The sequence below is a fragment of the Chiloscyllium plagiosum genome, unplaced genomic scaffold (genome assembly GCF_037043375.1).
Source record: "Chiloscyllium plagiosum isolate Xiang-an unplaced genomic scaffold, Cpla_swu_hap1 HiC_scaffold_34, whole genome shotgun sequence".
NCBI classification, from domain to species: Eukaryota; Metazoa; Chordata; class Chondrichthyes; order Orectolobiformes; family Hemiscylliidae; genus Chiloscyllium; species Chiloscyllium plagiosum.
In genome coordinates, this window is record NW_028270172.1 from 19,233,835 (window position 1) to 19,256,338 (window position 22,504).

Consider the following 22,504-nt stretch of genomic DNA (forward strand, 5'->3'; position numbering starts at 1 on the left):
CATAAATATTGTTTCATTTAGTATACTTATTATAGTAAAAGTCTTAAAACATGAAATCTTGTTCTGTCATCTTTGCATCTATTAACTGAAAGTTCAAGTTTCTTTTTAAAAGTTTCTGGTCCCTCCGAGAATAAACAGTACAGTATACCATGAAAAGCTGTCTGTTTAAAGTCTCCAGGTGGTGCTGTTGTTGAAGCCCCTGGACTATATACAGTACTTGACTTTTTTTAAAAAAAACTGTTGAAATAAGTAATTGAACTGCAGATATATATATTTTAATGCAGAATTATCAGTAAAATTAAATTCAACTACCACCTTCATTCTTCATAACCTGTTGATGTCAATTTCCTGTAAAATTTTTGTTTTCATATATAACTGATTGTTTCAGCCCAAATCTCCATATTATTTATGTATTGATGCTATTTGCGTCAGTACTAGGGAAGAAACAATTATTAGTGTTAATCATCATAATGGAAGATTGAAATTGTTAGAAATGTGAATGAGTATTGTTCTGTTGAAAGTCACATTGGAATGAATCTGATTGAGAAGGTGAGGATCTCGAGAGCCAGCTGTTGAGCTGGAAAGAGATATTACTGATTCTATTAGACAACAATTGCTCAATCTAATGCCAATGAGACATTCGTGAGGCCAACGGCAAATGTTCATGGAACATTAAGACTTGATTATGGAAATCCCGTCCAATGGGTGCTGTTGATTAGTTCAATGCTGGTAGTTCTCACCTTATCTGTGTCACGCTGTAGCTGCCTGAGAAGAAGGACACTCTGGATTTAGGTAAAAGATAACTAATATGTGTTGGTTGTGCATGGTGGAAGGTGGGGGAATGAGTATTTAATGGGGTTGGTAGAAGAGAGCAGCAAGGGGCTGGGAGGCAAGAGGAGGGAAGTAACTCTCAGCAGTAACCTACATCCATTAGGCACTGATTGATTTTAATGAAGGGACCACACCCACACACTGCTTCTGGCTAACAAGCTATCTACACAGGTTTATCCATCGGGCTTACCACTTGCAGCTGGGTGAATGCCAGCTGTGTTCTTATTTGCCCATTCAAGGTCCTCAACTTCCTGCTCTGAGCTTCATTCTAGTGGAGGTGAAACTGTTTCGGTTTATCACCACTCTCAAATAATCATGTGGCCTTCCTACCTCCAATTTGTCATTAGAAGGTGCACAATATTTCAAGCATCCTGACCTCATGCCCTCACCATTAAATAACACATTATTTAAATAGTTATGACATAAATTATTAGCGTGTTTTGAGATGTACAGTATGTATTGGAAGTTTATTCTTTTCAGCTATTCAATGTGGTTTCTGCAAAGTAAGGCACATATATTGTGTGAGAAAATTTAAAAGAAGAACTAATTTAAAAGAAGAACTAATTTTATCTTTCTTGTCATATCAAAATAGCTTTGCAGTCCTGTTTAATATTTAAACACTTAAGATTACATTTCCAAAAAAATGAATATGAATATGAAAGTGAATTATATATTGCTTTGAACTCTTGCTATCCTATTGATATTTAATATCTATTGTCTGACAGAACACAGTAATTTGAGAAAGTGGAGGGAAGTTACTGTCTACTGTATATTAGTGAAAAATGTTATTGTGCAATATATAAAAAATCTGTTTCAATTTAAAAATAAAACTGTAAATCCAGGTGCAGGAATAAAACCCATAGTGTGGCATGGTATTGTCACTAACTCTGAGCCAGGTGACCTATATATTGACCGATTAGACAATATATTCACCAACAACCAAGACTAATTAGAAGTTAATTCACACCAATACATTTTATTTTGTGATGGCTATAGACAATTATCAGCAACCTTTTGCATTTATTAGTGCTTGGTGGAATAGTATTTTTTGCAACTGTACACTGGGATAAAGAAAGTGAAATAGTACATGTTATTTACTTGATGACACACTGCTTACTCTTTGCTGTACTTTGCATTGGAATCTATCTTACTTCTGCTAACCACGGACAGATTACAGGCTAATTAGTTTATTCAAACAATACTTTGGGTTAAGAAACTTCAATGTTGTACAGTTGTCATGCTGCTGTTCAGTATGAACCGTGCTATCAAACATTTTGGATATATTGAACTTCTTTTCAACTAAAAGTAAATATCTCATTGAACAGGGTTAAACAGGGGACGTGCTTAGTTTTCTTTTAACTGTATAGCAGTTTCGGGTTGTTTCCAAAGTAAAATTTCATGTTGTAAATCAAATAAACTGAATTGGTTTAAGAGACAAAATCTGTTTCCGGAAAAAGAGTAAAGTGAGCGATGCGGTGAGAAGGTTGGGTTAAGATAAGTTAAAAAGGAATGAATTTGTTGGGTTAATCAGCCTTTTCCTGTTGTTGAGATTTCCTATGTTCCAAGTGCTGCATTTTTTGACAAGGAAATTACACTGCTTACGTGGAAACCTGTTTAGTTCAGCTTCCTTCCCAATGAAATTTCCCTGTTTGGGGTGGGGGTTGGGGTTGCAGGAGAGGACACTATTTTCAAATGTATCAGCAAATTTGCCATTTAATTGATATGTTCTAAATTTTACCGATACTTGATACGATTTAGAAAATATTTTTGTGAATCAGTTTCCAAGGTCAGGTAGTATACTGTTACAATTATTGAAACAGAGAACTGAGACTGATTTTAACAGAATAATTCAGAGCAATGTCTGAGTTGTATTAAGATTAATAATTCAATTTACTCTCTAGAGAACTGTGTGTGTATTGTCTTCAGAGCATGAAATACGTAGGGAAATGTGATTAATTATTCCAAGATGCTTCTTTTTATAGAATGGAAAAAATATTTTGTTTTAAGGTAAAACCTGTTTCCTGCTCCAGAATCTCATTTTGGTAGGAATCAATTAGTTTGAATGGTGGAAGAAGCTTCAAATCCAGCAAGAAAATAAAGGCTTATTCTTGTAAGTGAGTAGCTGAGGATTGTGGTGGATGCATTGCAGTTTTGACAAAGTAGATTGAGGAACTTCCTTTGTAATATTTTATTGTAAAACATTTTGAATAACATAATAGTTGTAAAGAGGTTAATGTTCATGTTATATCGGTTCCACCATTCTACTGATGTCGTAGTCAGGTGAAAAGAAGGAGTTCTACTCTCCCTGTTGGATGGAGCTGTCTCTGTACCAGTTCCATAAGATCCTGGTAATAATATCAGACTAAGATTGTATGTATTGCTATCAGGGCCCAATCTGTCGATTCTGAATTAATCTTCCACTAATTGTTAGCTAGGTCCAAGACCAAGACAAAAGATGATGGGCGGGAGTGAACTACTTCAAACACCCCCTTACCCAGTACCACATACTGGCAGAAGTGGCAACTATCACAAAGTACTAGGCGGTCATTTGGGAAAATACCACAAAACTGCCGCAAATCAGTGATGCACAAGTTTCTTTGTTAAAAATTGGCAGCATGCTTTACTCTTGAGCTGTAGCAACACTAGAATTATGAGGAAGTTCCAGGCCAGTTTTATCCTGAGATTGACCATTTCCTGCAATTTTTAGAAAATATAATTAAAATGTCAACGTGCAGATTAAAATTAAGCTCACAGTACTTTGACCACCAGTTTTATTAGTAAGTCAGACAAGACCATTGTCCATTATAAATTATGATTGATGTATGAGTTCTCTAAGATGACATTCACTTGCAATTATAAATGTTCTGAAAGTAGTAGCAAGCAGCAGAATAAATGAGAGAAAATTGTAGTTCAATATGTTGGTTTTGCAAAACCATTGCTGAAAATGTGTTGCTGGAAAAGCGCAGCAGGTCAGGCAGCATCCAAGGAGCAGGAGAATCGACGTTTCGGGCATGAGCCCTTCTGCTCCTTGGATGCTGCCTGACCTGCTGCGCTTTTCCAGCAACACATTTTCAGCTCTGATCTCCAGCATCTGCAGTCCTCACTTTCTCCTTTGCAAAACCATTTCCAAGCGTACTTTTGGTGTAAGACTGATCATGCAATTTGCACTCTATTTTGACTTGAGAGCAAGAGGCAGAGGTGTAATAAGTATCAAAATTTATTGACAGCATTCTGGCAAACATCAGGCCCATTTCATGCAGAGGAATTCCATCAAGCTAAAACTGCAAAGGAATATTGAACAGTGGATATCTTACTAGACAGATACTCAGGCTCTTGCTGACATGGTCTGAAAAAAAGCACTTACTACTTAATTCATCACCACTTCAGAACACTTCAGTCTCACATACTTGAAAGGTTAAAGCATTAAATAGTTTTTCAGCATTGAAGGCTGTATTACATCTATTGCAGGCTGGCTTGTCCAGTGTTGACATGCTGAGCCTTTATGATTTCAGCCTGTACAAAGCCTTAGATTTGTTGTGCCATTATGATAACTAAAATGTTTCATACCATAGTGAGCAGATTAGTAGCTGGTGGTAGCTACCAAGGGGGTGAGTTGTTAAATTCAGCAAGGGAAAAATTGTTTTGTAACTAGATATTGGTTGGTATAGAAAGCCTTACTGGATAAAAATGAATTTGAAATAAGTAAAAGATGATCAATATAGAATAAATTTTTAGGTGTATGCAAAAATATAGTTCTTTTCCAAGCATATGTTCACAGTGTTAAGTTTTAAATAACGGTCTAATACTTCATGGACCTAGAAATCTCACTACAGTTTTTCACTTTAATTTTTGCAATTCAGTATGGATAGTGTAACCCTGGGGGATTTTTACAAAGAATATGCACCAGCAGCAGCTGATTTTTATAAGTAGTGGAGATTTGCAAAATAATTACAGATGAAGATTATATAATTGACCAAATAATTACAGAAACAAGTTGCAGAACTAGGGCATAGATTATGATCTAATTTTCCAGAGGATGGCAAAAACCAGCCAGTCTTCTCAATTCATGACTTCTTCCCTTTCCCCAACTAAGTGGTGGTGTAGAATCTGTTGTATTAATGTGAAAATCTCTTGCTTTCTCCAGGGACACTGTGTTTGAAAGAGCAATTATAAATAAACTCTGCTAATGTTTTAAACTTCACCCATGCAATCACAAACAGGGATATGATGAATATTTGTCACCACTGCAATGTTTTGTTTTATATTTAAAATAAAGTTTTTGTTTGTCTCAAATACTCTTAGTGTAAGAGGTTTTGTCTCATTTTGCCAACTTTCTATCCTCCCTATACCTGTCCATCCATATAAACTCCCTTGCCTTATTAACAGCCATCTTTTGACTTCTTAATTTCCCATGACCTGTATACTCCAGTGATGTCAATGACTGCCAAATTCATTGTTGTGGTATTGCTTTAATGTTTGTAGTGCAGTATTCTGACTGTATATGTGTAAAGACAAAATCCATCACCACTATTGAAAATGATGCATGACAACACCTAACCCAACTTTTAAGATATTGTTGGTCCCCAGTAGCATGTGAGTGTAGAACTCTCTATAACAGTATGTAGTCTGTTGTTCATCAGCAAAGAACCCAAGCATTTCAGTAATTAGAAATTATAAATACTGGTACATTTGAAAGAAATGAATAATGATAGATGTCAATGCGTCTCCTGTTGATTCTCCGCTAGCACCCGCTTTCTCCAATGCTTCCAAAGCTCTGCATCTGAGTAAGCATGACTACAGTTGCCCTTCATCCTTCAAGTAGACCCAGAATGATCTACCGCTGCCTCCTCATCTGCCTCTGCTGCATATACCATGATTATAACCTTGGGCTACTTGTCATAAAGTTGCCCTAGGCCCCACCAATGTATCTGAACTAGTGGAAGCTATAGCTTAGTTCTATTCCAGTAATTTTTCAGCGTACATATTGTCCAATTAGCACCCACATTCATCTGCTGATAATGTTTCAGCATCAGCCCTATGTGGGAGAAAACATATCACTTATGTGACTTCCTTTGTCTCAGCAGACATCTTTCAGCACATCAAATGAAATCTATGGGAAATTACTTCACAAAACTGGATGCTTTTCTGCAGCACATCCATTGTCCCGAGCTTTCATGAGCATGACTAGTTTCATCCGCTGAACCTCCTGAATGACTTTTCTTGCAAGCATCTTGAGCTCATTTCCTCTGTATTCAGGGGATGGAGAAGTCAAATTTCCATTTGTCTGCCATGACCCACTTTCTGAGGCGATTGTACTTTACCATCCTCCCAGGTTGACATTGCTTTTCTCCCTTAACTTAGATAAGAGTTGGTAATGGGCAACAATCTCCTCAGTGTACTTAATTATTCCCTACCTTGAAGTCCTCCTGCTCTGAGTTATTACTGTAAGATGCTGAGGGCCAATTGCTTGTCTTTGCATTATGCACCCATTACCAGAATGCAGAGGGTTGTAGAAGCATTTCCTCCAAAACATCCAAGCCTTGCTAACACTATTGCAGCTCAGATCTCTCTGGTGACCTCCAGTTTTGCTTACTTTGTTTGCCTTTTACCTATTTCTGTAAACAAAATATTCCTTCTGCCTTAGACCAACTCTGTCATGCCTCATGTTGGTGAACTTTGAGACTACTTTGTTACTGCTGTGAAAGCCTGCTCCGTTAGCGCTGATTTTCTATGGCTACTTTCACTTTGAATCCTGATAGGGACCCACTAAATGAGGCCTGCAATTCCATCTCACACCTTTATACACAGGGTTTATAAATACTGAGTAACAGCAAACTGGAAGGTAGGATTCCTTTGATATGAATTATTTAAATTACTCAAAAACTTTGAAAGCTTATCACTACCAGGTCAGTAAAATGTGCTAATGCTTATAGCACTGAACAGGCAACCAAAGGTCATGAGTTCACATCCCACTATATGAAATTATGAAATCAAATTCAGTAGAGCTGGCTTTTTTTTAGGCTGGAACCACAAAATTACACTGTAAATTTCCAGCTTGTTGTAAAAGTTCAACTGTTTTACTGATGTCCTACTATCCAAACCATTGTGGCCTACTCATAACAACTAAATATTGCCTGGCCAGAATTACTCATATCCTAAGAACAGAGAGGTTTTGAGAAGTTGGATGAAATGTGTCATGTGCTGACAGCCACACGATGATGAAATTGTATCAGTTGTTGCCAGGGTTGGAGGACTTGAGCTACAGAGAGAAGCTGAATAGCCTAGGGCTATTTTCCCTGGAGTATCAGGGGCTGAGGGGGCACCTTATAGAGGTTTATAAAATCATGAGGGGCATGGAGAGGATAAATAAACAATGTATTTTCCCTGGGGTGGGGGAGTCCAGAACTAGAGGGCATAGGTTTAGGGTGAGTGGGGAAAGGCATAAAAGAGACCTAAGGGGCAACGTTTTCACACAGAGGGTGGTACGTGTATGGAATGAGCTGCCAAAGGAACTGGTGAATGCTGGTACAATTACAACATTTAAGAGGCATCTGGATGGCTATATGAATAGGAAGGGTTTAGAGGGATATGGGCCAAGTGCTAGAAAATGGGACGAGATTAGGTTAGGATATTTGACCAGCCTGGATGAGTTGGACCGAACTGTCTGTTTCCCTGCTGTACATCCCTATGATTCTGAGTCTAATTGTACAAATGTAAAGTGACACCATGAGCATTTGCTATAGTGTCTCCTACAGAGCATAAATCTTTAAACTTCAGTTCTGTTGAAAGAGTTGAAGATACAGTGTGATTTATTTGCCAAGTGTGTGGACAATGACATTATAATTCAAAACAATATCCTTGATAAATTTAAGTTTTGTCGTTAATGTAGCATTCATTTCCACAGTGTATCACATGTACCTGACCTCTGCACTAGTTCTGACCACTGTTAATGATCATAGTTTTATTAATTAAAATGAAAGATCATTAACGTATTACAGCTGTAGTTAAGTGTTTTAACCAAAGAGTTGTCAATAGTTCAAGAACATTGATCTATGAGAATTAATTTGATTGAGAAATTTTGAAAATCAAGACATAATTGTATGTTCTTAATGACTGGTGTAGTTTTTATAACTCTCAATAGTCAGTGTTCCAGATGAAGACAAAGAAAATATTATAAAGACACTGTTCAACTCTCCTTGAAGTATGGCAATGTTGTCATTAACGACTGAGAGAAACTTGCTACCAGTAGTTAAATATAGCAGCCCCTGCTCATCAAACCCATCACTTTTTGAGTACAATGTCTTAATGATGAGGAAGAGTGGCATAAAGGAAGGACAGAAAAGGAAGAAAATCCTGCAGTTTGGACCCCGCTGACTCATGTACTAAGAGAGTCAGATTGAGAATTTATTTGTTCAGTCACCTGAATACTTATGACAAAACCTCATGACAATTGGTAGACACTATCTCGAATGTAGGGATAGCCAATGATGCTGGGCTGTTCTGCAGCCACAAGTCTCAGTCTTGTCAATTTTGGGACCAGAGAGTTTAACAAACAAATTAACTTAACTTTTAAATGAATATCTTTGTCCTCCACTCCCTGGAGAATAGTGAAATTACGAGGAAGCTAAAAAGATCTTTCTCAGACATTTAATGTATTTGCTCCTGAGTTCACATAAAAGTGGAACTTATGAATGATCTTTTAAAAGCATTTTTAACATACGCCATCGTCACTTTATGATATGTTACTGAATAGGCATGGCAGAGCCATAGCTCACCTTGAAGGTTACGAGGCACCATTACGGGGGTGGGAGGAAACATTGGAGTGGCATAGCTTGGCATGTTGGGTATGGGGGGGACTGGTCAGAGCTCAGTATAAAGGGCCTAGGTAAGACCTTTCAAAGTGTTCCCTCATTCAGACTGTAGTTCAACACAGCTCTGAAGTGTGTCTTCCTATTTCTATAAAAGTACGGAATAGCATCTCCATATGTGGCTTTTTAAATCGCTGCCTGGAGTGCGTGTAACATTTCACTTCATGAAGAGAGTTGTTCTACCTGCTCTACCTGGTGGTGAGTGCCATAGATGAACAGCTTTCAATGGGGGAAACCACAGACTTTGTTCTTGCTGAAACCAACTGTACCAATCATGATGGTACTGGGAGTGCAAGATGAATGTAGGCCTGCTATCATCACTCAAAGAGAGAATTTATAAAAGCAGACCACAAATTGTCCATTTGTGTGTTGAACAACCTCAGTTCACGCGATAAAACAATAGAGTATGGAGCTAGGAACCTATGCAACTAACTGGATTGAAACTATTAGCACTGGCAGTGATGCTAATACATAATATCACATTTGACATTTGTCAGCTTCAATGTATGTTTAGTTGGCAGACTGCTGTCACAGTTACAATACAATTAGTATGAATGTTTGTGATGTGTAAATATAAATGTATGTTTTAATCATTTTATTTTTATTTTTGTTGGTTTACTACATTTAGTTGTTCAGAAGTTCTTTTTGAATTCCTCTATTAACAACCTGGGGGTTTACTTTCCTTCCTTAGTACATATATTAGCATTTTTGCATAAAACTCCATCAACTTTTTTAAAAAATTATTCACGTATCTATTGCCTAAAACAGGTTAACAAGTACATTAACATAATGACCGTTGAGATTTTACATGAACATATTGATCAGTGAACTAGTGTCAAAGAGTCCCATAACAGTTAAAGCTACAGTAGTATAAATTGTGTTGTTAAAAATTGTATGAAGGAGAGATGCTGAGCACCTTGAGATGGTCTTAGTTTATGTCTAGATTCCTGAAGAAGGGCTCATGCCCGAAACGTTGATTCTCCTGCTCCTTGGATGCTGCCTGACCTGCTGTGCTTTTCCAGCAACACATTTTCAGCTCTGATCTCCAGCATCTGCAGTTCTCACTTTCTTTTAGTTTATGTCTAACCTAGTGAAAGAACTTGGAGGGAAAGAAGTTATGAGGTGGTGCACATTCGAACAAGTAAAATTAAATATAATGATGGCACGCCTAACACTTTAATTTTCTTTTGTAAGTTGTTTATAAGAATTGATTGAAGATATTAATGCATATAAGTTAAGCACTCCTCTTTTCCTCTGACCCAACTAACCTCTCAGCTATGCAGATAGGTGTTCTGGCTGATGTGAAACAGATAATGATGATCCTCTGTTCCTCAGATGTCGGTGAACCTGTGTACCACTGATCTGACCTTCCTGATATCCCTTCCTTCCCTTTGCCAAGGTGGCAGAATAGTTCATCCATTGTGTGTTAAGTAGTTATCTAGAATTTGTATGGTAGCCGCACTTGAGATTGCTACAAAAAATTTGGAATACTTTGAACAGGACAGTGTTCACCAAATTATTAAATATTGTCATGCAGAAAGTAGTTTGCCTTTCAAATGTTTCTAGTTTTCAACCCAGATGAGTAGTGTAAGTGGCATGATTGACCATTTTCACCTAAGTCACTCGCTGGGAAACTGAGGGGACTTGGTGGGCCAGCCTTTTTATACCTCACCTGACTTTACTTTGTTTCAGATTCAATTGAAACAATGCAGTGTACAAGATAGGTGACAAGTCCAACACCATTTGTTTTCCATGGGCAAATTCGGTAAAATACTGCATCTTAATGTTGCTCCAGAATGCCATTCTGAAGTGCTGTTTCAGTAACACTGATCTCAGCAATTGATCTCAGCAAGTAATTAGGTGGAATTCACTGAGAAGAGCTAAAATGAGCATCAATTTGTTTGAAATAGCTAACAATATGTGGTATTGCACCAAAGATTTGCAATTTGGCACCATGTAATTTACTGCATCAGTTGTTGGTAAACACTGTGGTGTTCAACATACTGTAATTATTACTTCTCTAAAAGTCAAATAGGGCTCCTGCAATTTAGGATTAAGTAGAAATATCTGTTTTGACTTTCATGGTCAAAACCATTCAAATGTGTTGATAAAATATATTTCTCTGTAGTGAAATGTTAAAATTGTTAAGTTAATGTGCAATTAGCTTTATATTGACATTGTGGTTCTTAGTTCCTTTTTGTCTCTATGGGAATAAGATGAAACAAATGTTAGAAAGCCAGAGTTGTTCACCTCCCACATTTTACACCGAGTCTGCAACTCCCATGATGCATATAAAGAAACATGAATTGGATATCCATTTACATTTCTGCACTGCTGTTCTCAAGTGACTGTGCTTTTGATTTTGGTTAAAAGCTTTGGACACAGCTTGAATTTTACCTCCTGGCCAAACTTTAAAGTTAGAAGAGTGTCACTAATCATAAAAATCACAACATTTCCAACTGGAAGGTTCATTTGTCCTTTCGCAACCCATACCTTTGGTCAGTATGTATTCACGCAGCCTGTGATCTTCAGTGCAAAGCCATAAAGTCCTGACTGGTAGCTTTTGTGCCATTTCAAAACAGCAGAAACTGTGAACAGTAAGTTGAAGATTGTAATGAAAGATAAACAGCTAGTCCCATAGAGCCTTGACAGCTCCCCCACTCCATCAAGTTAATAATGAATGGCTGAGAGATAAGGGAAAATGATGAGAAGGGTATACTTTTTTGACGTAGTTTTATGGACAATCTGATTCTCATGTGCACTTTTATCTCTCACAGACGTCCATTTCATTCTGTTATCTGATGATCTGTACATTCCACTAATGAAGTCTAATAAAAGTGTGGGCAGACAGAGAATAGGTGCTAACCCTAGCAAGCCATTTGCTGACTGCTGATGCCTGTTTGTGACAGTAAACTCATTGGTGCCTTAGCCACTTCCTAAAAAAGAATTAAGATTGAAGACCCTGTTTCGAGCCAAAAAAAAAATTATCTAGTTTGAGGACAAATGGTTAGCCAAATAGATACTGGACTGTAAATTCTGTCTGTCATTACAGCCTTAATGGAGAACCTAGACTGTGGCAGTAACTTTAGCTCTCAAAAAAAATGAATACTAGGGGATTAGGTTGACATATTAATGTACTTAAAATGAGAAATCCAAATTCGTAAAAGTTAAATGGATGTTAAAATAAACTAAGCCAGTCAATTACTCTGGTTGTTAAGATAGTGAAGATGTTGGTTTAGATAGGGCTGTCTTTCAGCAAAGGTAAGTACACTGTAAAAGCTACAAGTTTTTGACTTCCAAACTATTTTTAATGCATTTTTACTCCTCTTTACATTCCTCCCTTGCATTATTCTGATTTGATTATTATGTGTATAGCACATGCAAAATGCTGATGTTTTATGTTCATATGAATTCAAGTAATGATGATCAGCCGTTTACTTGGACCATTGACACTGTTCCACATAATGTGTTGCTTGGTGTATCACAATATTAGGGAAGGCGATGGCCTCGTGGTATTATTGCTAGACTATCAATCCAGAGACCCAGATAATGCCCTGGGGACCTGGATTTGAATCTTGCCACAGCAAATGGTGGAGCTTGAAGTCAATAAAAATCTGGAATTAAGAGTCTAATCATTGTTAATTATTGAGAATACCCATCTGATCTACTAATGGCCCTTTAGGGAAGCAAACTGCTATGTTTAGGTGGTCTGGCCTACATGTGACTCCAGACCCACGGCAATGTGGTTGACTCTTAAACTGCTCTCTGGGCATTTAGGGATGGACATAAATACTGGTCCAGCCAGTGACGCCATTATGCCATGAATGAATTAAAAAGAAAATACCCTATTAACCACCCGCAAAATCCTTGAGGTCTTCCCAATGAAGCAAAAATAAAAGAATGTAAACCTGGTCCAATCTTGAGAAAAAGATTTGGGGACCTAACTGATATCCACCACCACCCCTGCCTCCTTAAGGACTGAGAAGCATGAATGCTACCACTAACACTAAACAAACACTGATGCCTACTCTTTCCTTTCAACCTTAGAGTCATAGTCATCCACCATGTCTATGCTGACCAACAAACACCAAACTACACTAATTCCATTTATCTGCACTTGTTCCATAACCTACTATGCTCTGGCATTTTAAGTACTTACCTCGATACTGCTAAAATGTTGCAAGAATGCCTTCCTCTAGCACTCTCTCAGGTAACGTGTTCTATATATCTACCACCCTCTGGGTGAAAAAAAATTCTCATGTCCTCTCTAAAATATTTACTCCTCACTTTAATCATGTGGCATCTCGTCTTAGACAGATCTGCCACGGGGAAAAGATTCTCACAATCTGCCCTGTCTTTGTCTTTCATAGTTTGTATGCCACAATGAGATCCCCCTTCAGCTTCCTTTCTTCCAAGGAAAACAAACCCAGCCTATCCGGTCTCTCATAATCGAGACTTTTCATCCCAAGTAGCATCCTGCTGAATCTTCCCAGCACCCTCTACAGTGCAATCACATCCTTCAATAGTGTGGTGACTAGAACTGCATGCAATTTTCCAACAATGGGCTAACCAATGTTTTATAAAGTTGTAACAACATTTTCTTGCTCCTACATTCTACACCTCAGTTAATGAAGGCCAGGTATCCCATATGTCTGCTTTGCAACCCGATCTATCTGTGCTGACACTTCCAGAGATCTATAGACTTGTATACCAAGGTCCCTTTGTTTTTTAGTATTACCCAAGGACTTACCATTCATTGTATAAATCTTTCTATTAATAGACCTTCCAAAATGCATCACCTCACACTTATCAGAATTATATTCCATTTGCCATTGCTTAGCCCAATTTAGCTGATCAATATCAGACTGTAGCCTGAGACCATCCTACTCACTATGAATAACACCACCAATTTCCATGTCATCTGCAAACTTACTATTATCCCTTTTACCTTCACATCCATGTCGTTAATATACATAATAAGCAGCAAGGGTCTCAGTACTGATCTCTGTTGTACACTGCTGGTCACAGGCCTCCAATCACAAAAACAACCCTCCACCATCACCCTTTGCCTCCTATTTGTAAGCTATTTTTGGATCCAGTTTGCCAACTTGCATTGAATCTTATAGGCTCTTAGTTTTGGACTAGTCTTCCATGTGGGACCTTACTGAAGTCCGTGTAAACCCCATCAACTGCACTACCCGTCTTCAATATATTTAGTCACCTCTTCAAAAAATGCAATTAAATTAGTCAGACTGTATCTTTGTGACAAATTCTTGCTGACTATCCCTGCCTGAATCCCTGCCTTTCCAAGTGTTGATTAATCCTGTCCCTCAGAATTTTTGCCAACATTTTCCCATCACTTATGTCAAACTAACTGGTCTGTACTTATCTCACTTATCTCGCCTATCCCTGCTGACCTCCTTGAACAAAGGAATCACATTAACTATCCTCTAGACATTTGGTACTTTACCAGTAGTCAGCGAGGTATTAAATATCTCCAGAAGGGCCCGGCGTTCTCCTCTGTCTCCTTCCATTGCCATCTGGAATCCATCTCATCAACCCTGGGGATTTATGCATCTTTATGCCTGCTAAAATATCTAATGCCTCCTCCTTATTATTCTTAACATGTTCTACAACCTCGCTATGCCAACTGAAATTCCTAGCTATGATGTCTTTCTCCTCTATGAGATCAGAAATTTTCACCTACATCCACTGGTTCCATGCCTTTTTTGGTCTCTAAAAGACCCCATGTTTTCCCTCTTACTCATAATCTGTGTAAAATGCCTTGGGGTTTCCTTAATCCTATCTGTCAAAGATATTTTGTGGCCCCGCTTTGCCCTCCTAATTTTTTTTTAAAAATCCACTACACTGTCTACACATTTGAAGGGCTTCCCCTGTTTTAATATGCTATCAGTGATTTGTGCTTTTTTCTTTTTCTTAATCAAACTCTCAATATCCCTTGACATCGAAGCTGCCTTGGACTTTTTGCCCTTGTCCTTCACACTAAGAGGAACACGCTGGTCCTGAACACTCTCTCTTCAACTTTTAAAAGACACCCCCTTTCCAAATGTAGACAAACCTTCAAGCTGCTTCTGGTCTATGTTTGCCTGATCCTCTCTAATGACATTGAAATTGGCCTTCTCCCAATTTAGACACTTAATTTCTGCATAATGATTTTGAAATTTGCAGAGTTATGGTCACTATCCCCAAAATGCTTGCCTACAGAAACTTCAACCACTTGACTGGTTTCATTCCCTAGAATTAGTTCTAGTACTGCCCCATCTCTAGTAGGACATATATGTACTGGCCGAAGGGTCTGTTTCCATGCTGTACATCTCTATGACTCTATGACTATGACTCTAAGTGGCCTTCCTCTCTGAACTACTAGCTAACTCTCTAAACTCCTGTTGCAGGGCCTCATTTCTTTGTTTACCCATTTTCTTGGTACTGACATGTATCGTGACTGTTCACCCTTCCCTTCAGAATACCCTGCACTTACTCTGAGGCATCATTGACTGAGGCACCTGGAAGGCAATATACTATTCAAGAGGCTTGTTTGCTGCCACAGAATCGTCTGCCAGTTCCATTATTGATGCGCATTTGCTTTTCATGCTGCATCAACTGAACAGTAGATTTTGCTTAATGCAAATATTGTTGGACTTATTAGACTGATCTTGTTTTTTCTTTAAAAAAAAGCCTATATCCCTTGTTGTATTTTTGCAGTACATCTCTAGTCAGTGAGTAACCCTTAAATTTGAATTTTTCTTAGATCTCTTTTGACCTAGCAGAGTATACGGCAGATGTTGATGGTGTTGGGACACTTAGACTTCTGGATGCCATTAAAACCTGTGGCCTTATAAATGCAGTGAAGTTCTATCAAGCCTCCACCAGTGAACTGTTTGGCAAAGTACAGGAAATTCCACAAAAGGAGACTACCCCTTTCTACCCTCGGTCACCATATGGCAAGTACTATAATGTTTTCATGTGCATTGAACTCATACCTTTCAGCTGAAGTTAACTTGGACGGAAAATAAAAACGGAATGAAATGTCTGGACCAATTGTGAGATATACCTTATAACTTGCCAAACACAACTGATTTTCTGGTATAATTTAATGTTATGACTGAGTTTGAAGAGATGAACTTGTTTCTTTCTTCATCTCACTCCTCGACTGGTTGTTACAAAGTTTTAATTTAAAAAGGTCAGTGATATTGCCAATGATGTAGTTATGAGGCTGTAGTTCAGAAGCAGAAACAAGTCAATGAGGTTTCTTTAGTTAGCATTTAATAATTAGTTTATGATAAAGAAAATTTATGCAGACTATTAATAGAAAGGTTTAGATTGTGCAAGTATACGTATAACAACCCTTTTTGAAAACACACCCACCCAAGTGTAAGCAAAAATATGAAACTCTGCAGAGTTTCCTGTGGCTCAGTGACAATTAAACTGAGGGAAAAAAAGATTGTTCACTGGTCGTTGCTAATGTTGATCTGCAGCTGAAACTACTTTGTACACACAAGCTATTGTTACTGTGATTTTCCTGGCTCAGTTGTAGACAGACAGCAAAGAGCTGTTACTCTTCAAGCAAATTATGTTAGGGTTTCTGGCTGTCGAGGTTCAAAATTTAGTAGCTGTTTTACACCCACAAACTGGGTGATGTGACCATTCTCTGAAGGATGCAAACTGTTTCTATTCTACCTGGATTATGCATTCCTGCAATAGACTGAGTAGATGGGTATTCTTCCAATTGTGGTTGCTTAAGTCAGTTATTGCAAGATATACTAGAGTGGCAATGTAGTTAAAATGCAATACATAATAGCAGACAGAAAATTTCCAGTGACACGAGAACTTGAGACCCTTCAATCATCATCATTATGAATATGAATTGAGTCTGGCATCAAAGTTCTGGATTTTAAAAGCCAAAGCAAACTTGTACAATGAGTTTATCTAGTCACTGGATTACTTATAGAGAAGATGAAGATTTTGGACCCATTTTGTGGTTGATTCCAAGTTAACTGATCTCAGCTGATTAACTTCAGAAATACAACAGTTGGCTTTAGGGTCCCTGGTTTAACAACAGAAAGAGGTTAGCAAGGGATCCCACTAATAATTGATAACTCATGCTGAAAGTGGCCATGTGTGGATATTGAACAGCAACACATTCAGGTTCAGCTGTGATGTCTCCTGCAGTTAGGTAATCTGGCATTTGCCATGAAGGCCGACATGTGAATATTGCCAGTTGTGCAAGTGAATGTCTGGTTCCCTTGGATCTGCACTCCAGCAAAGGTAATAAGAAATTAATGCGGTGAAAACTATTTCTTTCAATTATGAAGCCTGCTATTATATGCTCTTCCCATTTGTATTTAAATCATGTGATCTGTTATTAGCAGTGGATCTGTTGACAGTGAATTATCAGACTTCAACTCATTTACCATCTATTTTAGAAATGAACATTGCTGACTTGCAAGCTATTGTTTGTTTTACAGGAGCAGCCAAGCTTTACGCCTACTGGATTGTGGTGAACTTCAGGGAGGCTTACAACCTTTTTGCTGTCAATGGCATTCTTTTCAACCATGAAAGTCCAAGAAGAGGTTCGAAAACTCATGCATTTAATATATTTGAATATATTACTAATTTTAGTGCCTTTGAAATATTGTTTCACATATGTTATGAACTGGACTTTTTTCCGTGTGACTGTGAAAGTATGTAAAGTAAATATAGTTTCGAGTTGGAATCTTTGCAGGGAATTTTAACCCCAAAAAAGCAGGTGGATTTGGAAAGGGATGTGAAGAGCTTGAGGGGAAAATATGAAAGTCTGAAAAATCTGAACCACAAGCTCTTACTCCCCCACTTCCAGTTGAAACAGAGGTGAGCAGGGAGGGTTTGGAATTGCAGATAATTACTGTTCCAAGGAAGTGAGTGGCAATTTAATTATTATAATGAGGTTGTAGGTCACATATTTAACCAACCAAGATTTTGGGGCCCTAGGGAACCTGATAGCTAAAAGAATTTGGGGATAAGTACTTTTCCACTTACCTCCAAATTATCAGCTGCAAGTGAACATCCCAGAGGCTTCTAATTCCCTGACCCTCCTTGCCCACCTCTGCCCCACCACCCTACATTCCTCTGCACTCAACCTCTCAACTTTTTACAGGTGCTCCTGCTCTCCTCCATGAAGCTGCCAATTGGCATTTAGCCTCCCCCTGCTCTTACTTTTGACATCAGACTTATTACCTTTCTAATTTCTAATCTTGCTCCTGGCTGTCCAGTCCCTTACACTAGCCTTTAATCTTGCCTCCGATCTATCCCTTACCTTCCCTGTCACAATCCTTTCAATAATTCTCTCCTTTCTCTCTGCTCTCCAGCTGTGGCCAAGTGTCAAAGGCCTAGCTGCTCCATTACCAGCCAAACTGCCTTTCAATCTGGTTAGCTACAGCTGATAAAGGGAAATACAAGTCAGGTCCAACCATGAAATACAGAAAATATATGTTTATCTGTTTTACCCAACCACAAAGTAGCACCTCCCTCAACCCCCTCACTGCCTTTAACAATATTCTAAATCAAACATCTGAGAAGCTTAGATTCTCTATTAAATTATGTTTTCACATTTCAGTGACTAAGATGCTAAGATGTAAAATGAATTAAGTTTGACTTGTGTTCACTCATCTAAATAAGTACATTTCAATTAATTAAATATTCAATTTCTTTCCCAGTGACATAGACTGTAACTCCCCCTCCAGTAAATTTTGCTAGCATCCTTAGTTGAGACCCACATTGTTATCACCATGCTTCCTATTTCAATTTTGCGGATTTTCTTGAAGCTTTTTTGCACAAACATAGAATGGAACAAATGTGCAGGAATGTGCCATTTAGATTCTTGAGCCTATTCCTCTTTCAGTTTGGACAAGGTTGTTCTGTACATCAACTCCGATCAAGCATTTTAGTTATCTTCAACTAACAAAATGTACCTGAATCTTTGATTGAACTAACCCCACCAGCTTTTTATGCAAGAGTTTTCCAGATTTCCACAACACATTGTATGAAGACGTGCTTTCTCGCTTCAACCCTCAAAGGCCTAGGTCCAATTTTAAGGTTTTGTCCCTTTGTTCTCCACTTCCTCACCAGAGGAAATCATTTCTCTACTCTCTCAAATCATTTCATTGTCTTAAACACTTCAAATAAGTCACCCCTTCATCTTCTGTACTCAAGGGAATCCAAGCCTAATCTATGCAGCCTGCTTCATTAATTAACTCTTTTAGTCCATTATTCTGGTGGACCTGTGCTGCAACTCATTCAAGACCAGTACATCTTTAGAGAGTTTCCAAATGTGAATCCAGTATTCCAGAGTTTTGCTTAACAGTTATGATAACTTTCACCTCTTGGCATTTTAACACCACTTGAGGTAACAAATAACATTTCATTTTTATCTTTTTTTTGTGCCAGTTTGTTTTCCTTGGGACCCTAAATCTCTTTACACCACAGCCTGTAACTTCTTACTATTTAGGAAATGTTCTGATTTATCTTTCGGAAGTCCAAAATTGTTGACCTCACACTTTTAAACATTGAACTCCTTCCACTATAGTTTTGATCATTCATTTAATTGCTTAACTATTCTTTTGCAATTTCCTACTCCAGTCTACACTAAGTTTGCTGTCCCTGGCAAACTTAATTACATGATTTTATTCCTCCAATGTCTTTGATACATGCAATGAAAACTGAGGCCCCAGTACTTTGTGACTTTTTTTATGTTTGCTAAATAGCATATATACTTATTGTCCCTAATTCTCTGACCCTGAATTCCTAACCATTTCATTGCCTCGGCCAATAATTCAGCTTGAATTCCATGCACTTAATTTTGTTAACAGTGACTTTGGTGAAACCTTATCAAATTAATAGAATTAAGGAGAATCCAAAGGGTTTTTACAAATATATTAAGGACAAAAGGGTAACTAGGGAGAGAATAGGGCCCCTCAAAGATCAGCAAGGTGGCCTTTGTGCGGAGCCGCAGAAAATGGGAGAGATACTAAATGAATATTTTGCATCAGTATTTGCTGTGGAAAAGGATATGGAAGATATAGACTGTAGGGAAATAGATGGTGACATCTTGCAAAATGTCCAGATTACAGAGGAGGAAGTGCTAGATATCTTGAAATGGGTAAAGGTGGCTAAATCCCCAGGACCTGATCAGATGTCTCCAAGAACTCTGTGGTAAGCTAGAGAAGTGATTGCTGGTGCTCTTGCTGAGATATTTGCATCATCGATAGTCGCAGGTGAGGTGCCGGAAGGCTGGAGGTTGGCAAACATGGTGCCACTGTTTAAGAAGGGCGGTAAAGACAAACCAGGGAACTATAGACCGGTGAGCCTGACCTCGGTGGTGGGCAAGTTGTTGGAGGGAATCCTGAGGGATAGATGTACATGTATTTGGAAAGGCAAGGACTGATTAGGGATAGTCAACATTGCTTTGTGCGTGGGAAATCATGTCTCACAAACTTGATTGAGTTTTTTGAAGTAACAAAGAGGATTGATGAGGGCAGAGTGGTAGATGTGATCTATATGGACTTGAGTAAGGCGTTCGACAAGGTTCCCCATGGGAGACTGATTAGCAAGGTTAGATCTCATGGAATACAGGGAGAACTAGCCATTTGGATACAGAACTGGCTCAAAGGTAGAAGACAGAGGGTGGTGGTGGAGGGTTGTTTTTCAGACTGGAGGCCTGTGACCAGTGGAGTGCCACAAGAATCAGTGCTGGGTCCTCGACTTTTTGTCATTTACATAAATGATTAGGATGCGAGCATAAGAGGTACAGTTAGTAAGTTTGCAGATGACACCAAAATTGGAGGTGTAGTGGACAGTGAAGAGGGTTACCTCAGATTACAATAGGATCTGGACCAGATGGGCCAACGGGCTGAGAAGTGGCAGATGGAGTTTAATTCAGATAAATGCAAGGTGCTGCATTTTGGGAAAGCAAATCTTAGCAGGACTTATACACTTAATGGTAAGGTCCTAGGGAGTGTTGCTGAACAAAGAGACCTTGGAGTGCAGGTTCATAGCTCCTTAAAAGTGGAGTCACAGGTAGATAGGATAGTGAAGAAGGTGTTTGTATGCTTTCCTTTATTGGTCAGAGTATTGAGTACAGGAGTTGGGAGGATTTGAGCTATAGGGAGAGGCTGTTTTCCATGGAATGTCGGGGGCTGAGGGGTGACCTTATTGAAGTTTACAAAATTATGAGGGGCATGGATAGGATAAATAGACAAAGTCTTTTTCCTGGGGTCGGGGAGTCCAGAACTAGAGGGCATAGGTTTAGTGTGAGAGGGGAAAGATATAAAAGAGACCCAAGGGGCAACATTTTTCACGCAGAGAGTGATACATGTATGGAATGAGCTGCCAGAGGATGTGGTGGAGGCTGGTACAATTGCAACATTTAAGAGGCATTTGGATGGATATATGAATAGGAAGAGTTTGGAGGGATATGGGCCGGGTTCTGGCAGGTGAGACTAGATTGGGTTGGGATATCTGGTTGGCATGGACAGGTTGGACCGGAGGGTCTGTTTCCAGGCTGTACCTCTCTATGACTCTAAATGCATTCTTGTGATCTCAATGGTATTCCAGCTGAGTTATTCAAAGCTGGTGGGTTTTGGCTTACATCAAGCCTTCATGAATTTATCTTTTGGATTCAAATGGAAAAAAATGCAGCTTCTTCACTGTTGCTGAGTCAGAATCCTGCAACTCGCTTTCTAATTCATTATGGGTGTGCAGTGGGTCAAGAAAGCATCTTACGACCAACTTCTCAAGGGCAACTTGGGATGGCAATACCTCCATGACATTCTTTCAATTCAATGGAAGTACCATCAAATACACACTCATTTCCTTCATGAAGCCAGCTCCATAAGCATTCAGGGAAAAACCCTGGGAAGTCCTTTTATTCACTGGAAACCATCTTCAAATCGTCCAAAAATGTCTCCTCTCCTGGTCCAATTCTCCCCATTCTCAAATAACCTGTATTCCATGGGAAAACATAGCAAATTCTTTAAAGATGCATTAAAGCTTTCTTTGAAACACTGCAGCATTAACACCAATGGCTAGAAGGAACCTGACATCTATCATTTAAAATGGAAATATTATGTCCATCAAGCTGCATCACACATTGAGTTGCAATGTCTTAACGATGGGACAGAGCAACAGCAGAAAGGGAAAGGGGAAAAACAGCAAATCTCCAGTCCAAGTCACAACAGTTTATGGAACATACAATCCCATGTAGTAAAAACTTTGTGGATTGAAAATCAGCCAGTTCAGTTACATAGAAACCCAGGACAGAAAATCCTCATTAGATGTCATAATCGAGGGGCAGACAACACTAAATTGGATTGGAGAACAGGCTTCAGAGCCAAAACATCCACCCCTTCTAATATTTCTCTCATTTTTCTTAGATCAAGTGGACATTTTCTAATAAATCTGGCCAATGTGGATGGTAAAAAAAAATCTTTATTGAGATGATCAGACTAAACACCCATTAAACCAGTTGACCAAAGCTGCCATGATGCAAGGCTATGAAAAGCCTTGCTCAATTTTACTGTCCAAATTACTATACAATCTTGTTTTAATCTTGCCATTAAATTTTTGATAATACCAATATTCAGGTTGATACTTCCTTTATAAATCTGAAAGAGGATAATTTAATGAATGTACAAATATGATTGATTTATTTATGAATGTTGTATGTGGCTATATCACTCTTTGGTCATTTCATTATGCACTACTTGAAATTAAGCATGTAAGTTTGCTGCGTGAGAATTATAAATTAGATA

At 38.5% G+C, this 22,504-nt stretch overlaps 1 protein-coding gene across 1 annotated transcript in view; it reads left to right on the plus strand.

Annotated features, from left to right (window-relative positions):
- gmds (GDP-mannose 4,6-dehydratase) overlaps positions 1-22,504 on the plus strand; it is a 647,649-nt gene that overhangs the window by 232,032 nt on the left and 393,113 nt on the right. The window contains exons 5-6 of the mRNA XM_043719391.2: positions 15,469-15,661; positions 17,186-17,290. Of these exons, the coding sequence (XP_043575326.1) occupies positions 15,469-15,661; positions 17,186-17,290 (298 nt within the window). The remainder of the gene's footprint in view (positions 1-15,468; positions 15,662-17,185; positions 17,291-22,504) is intronic.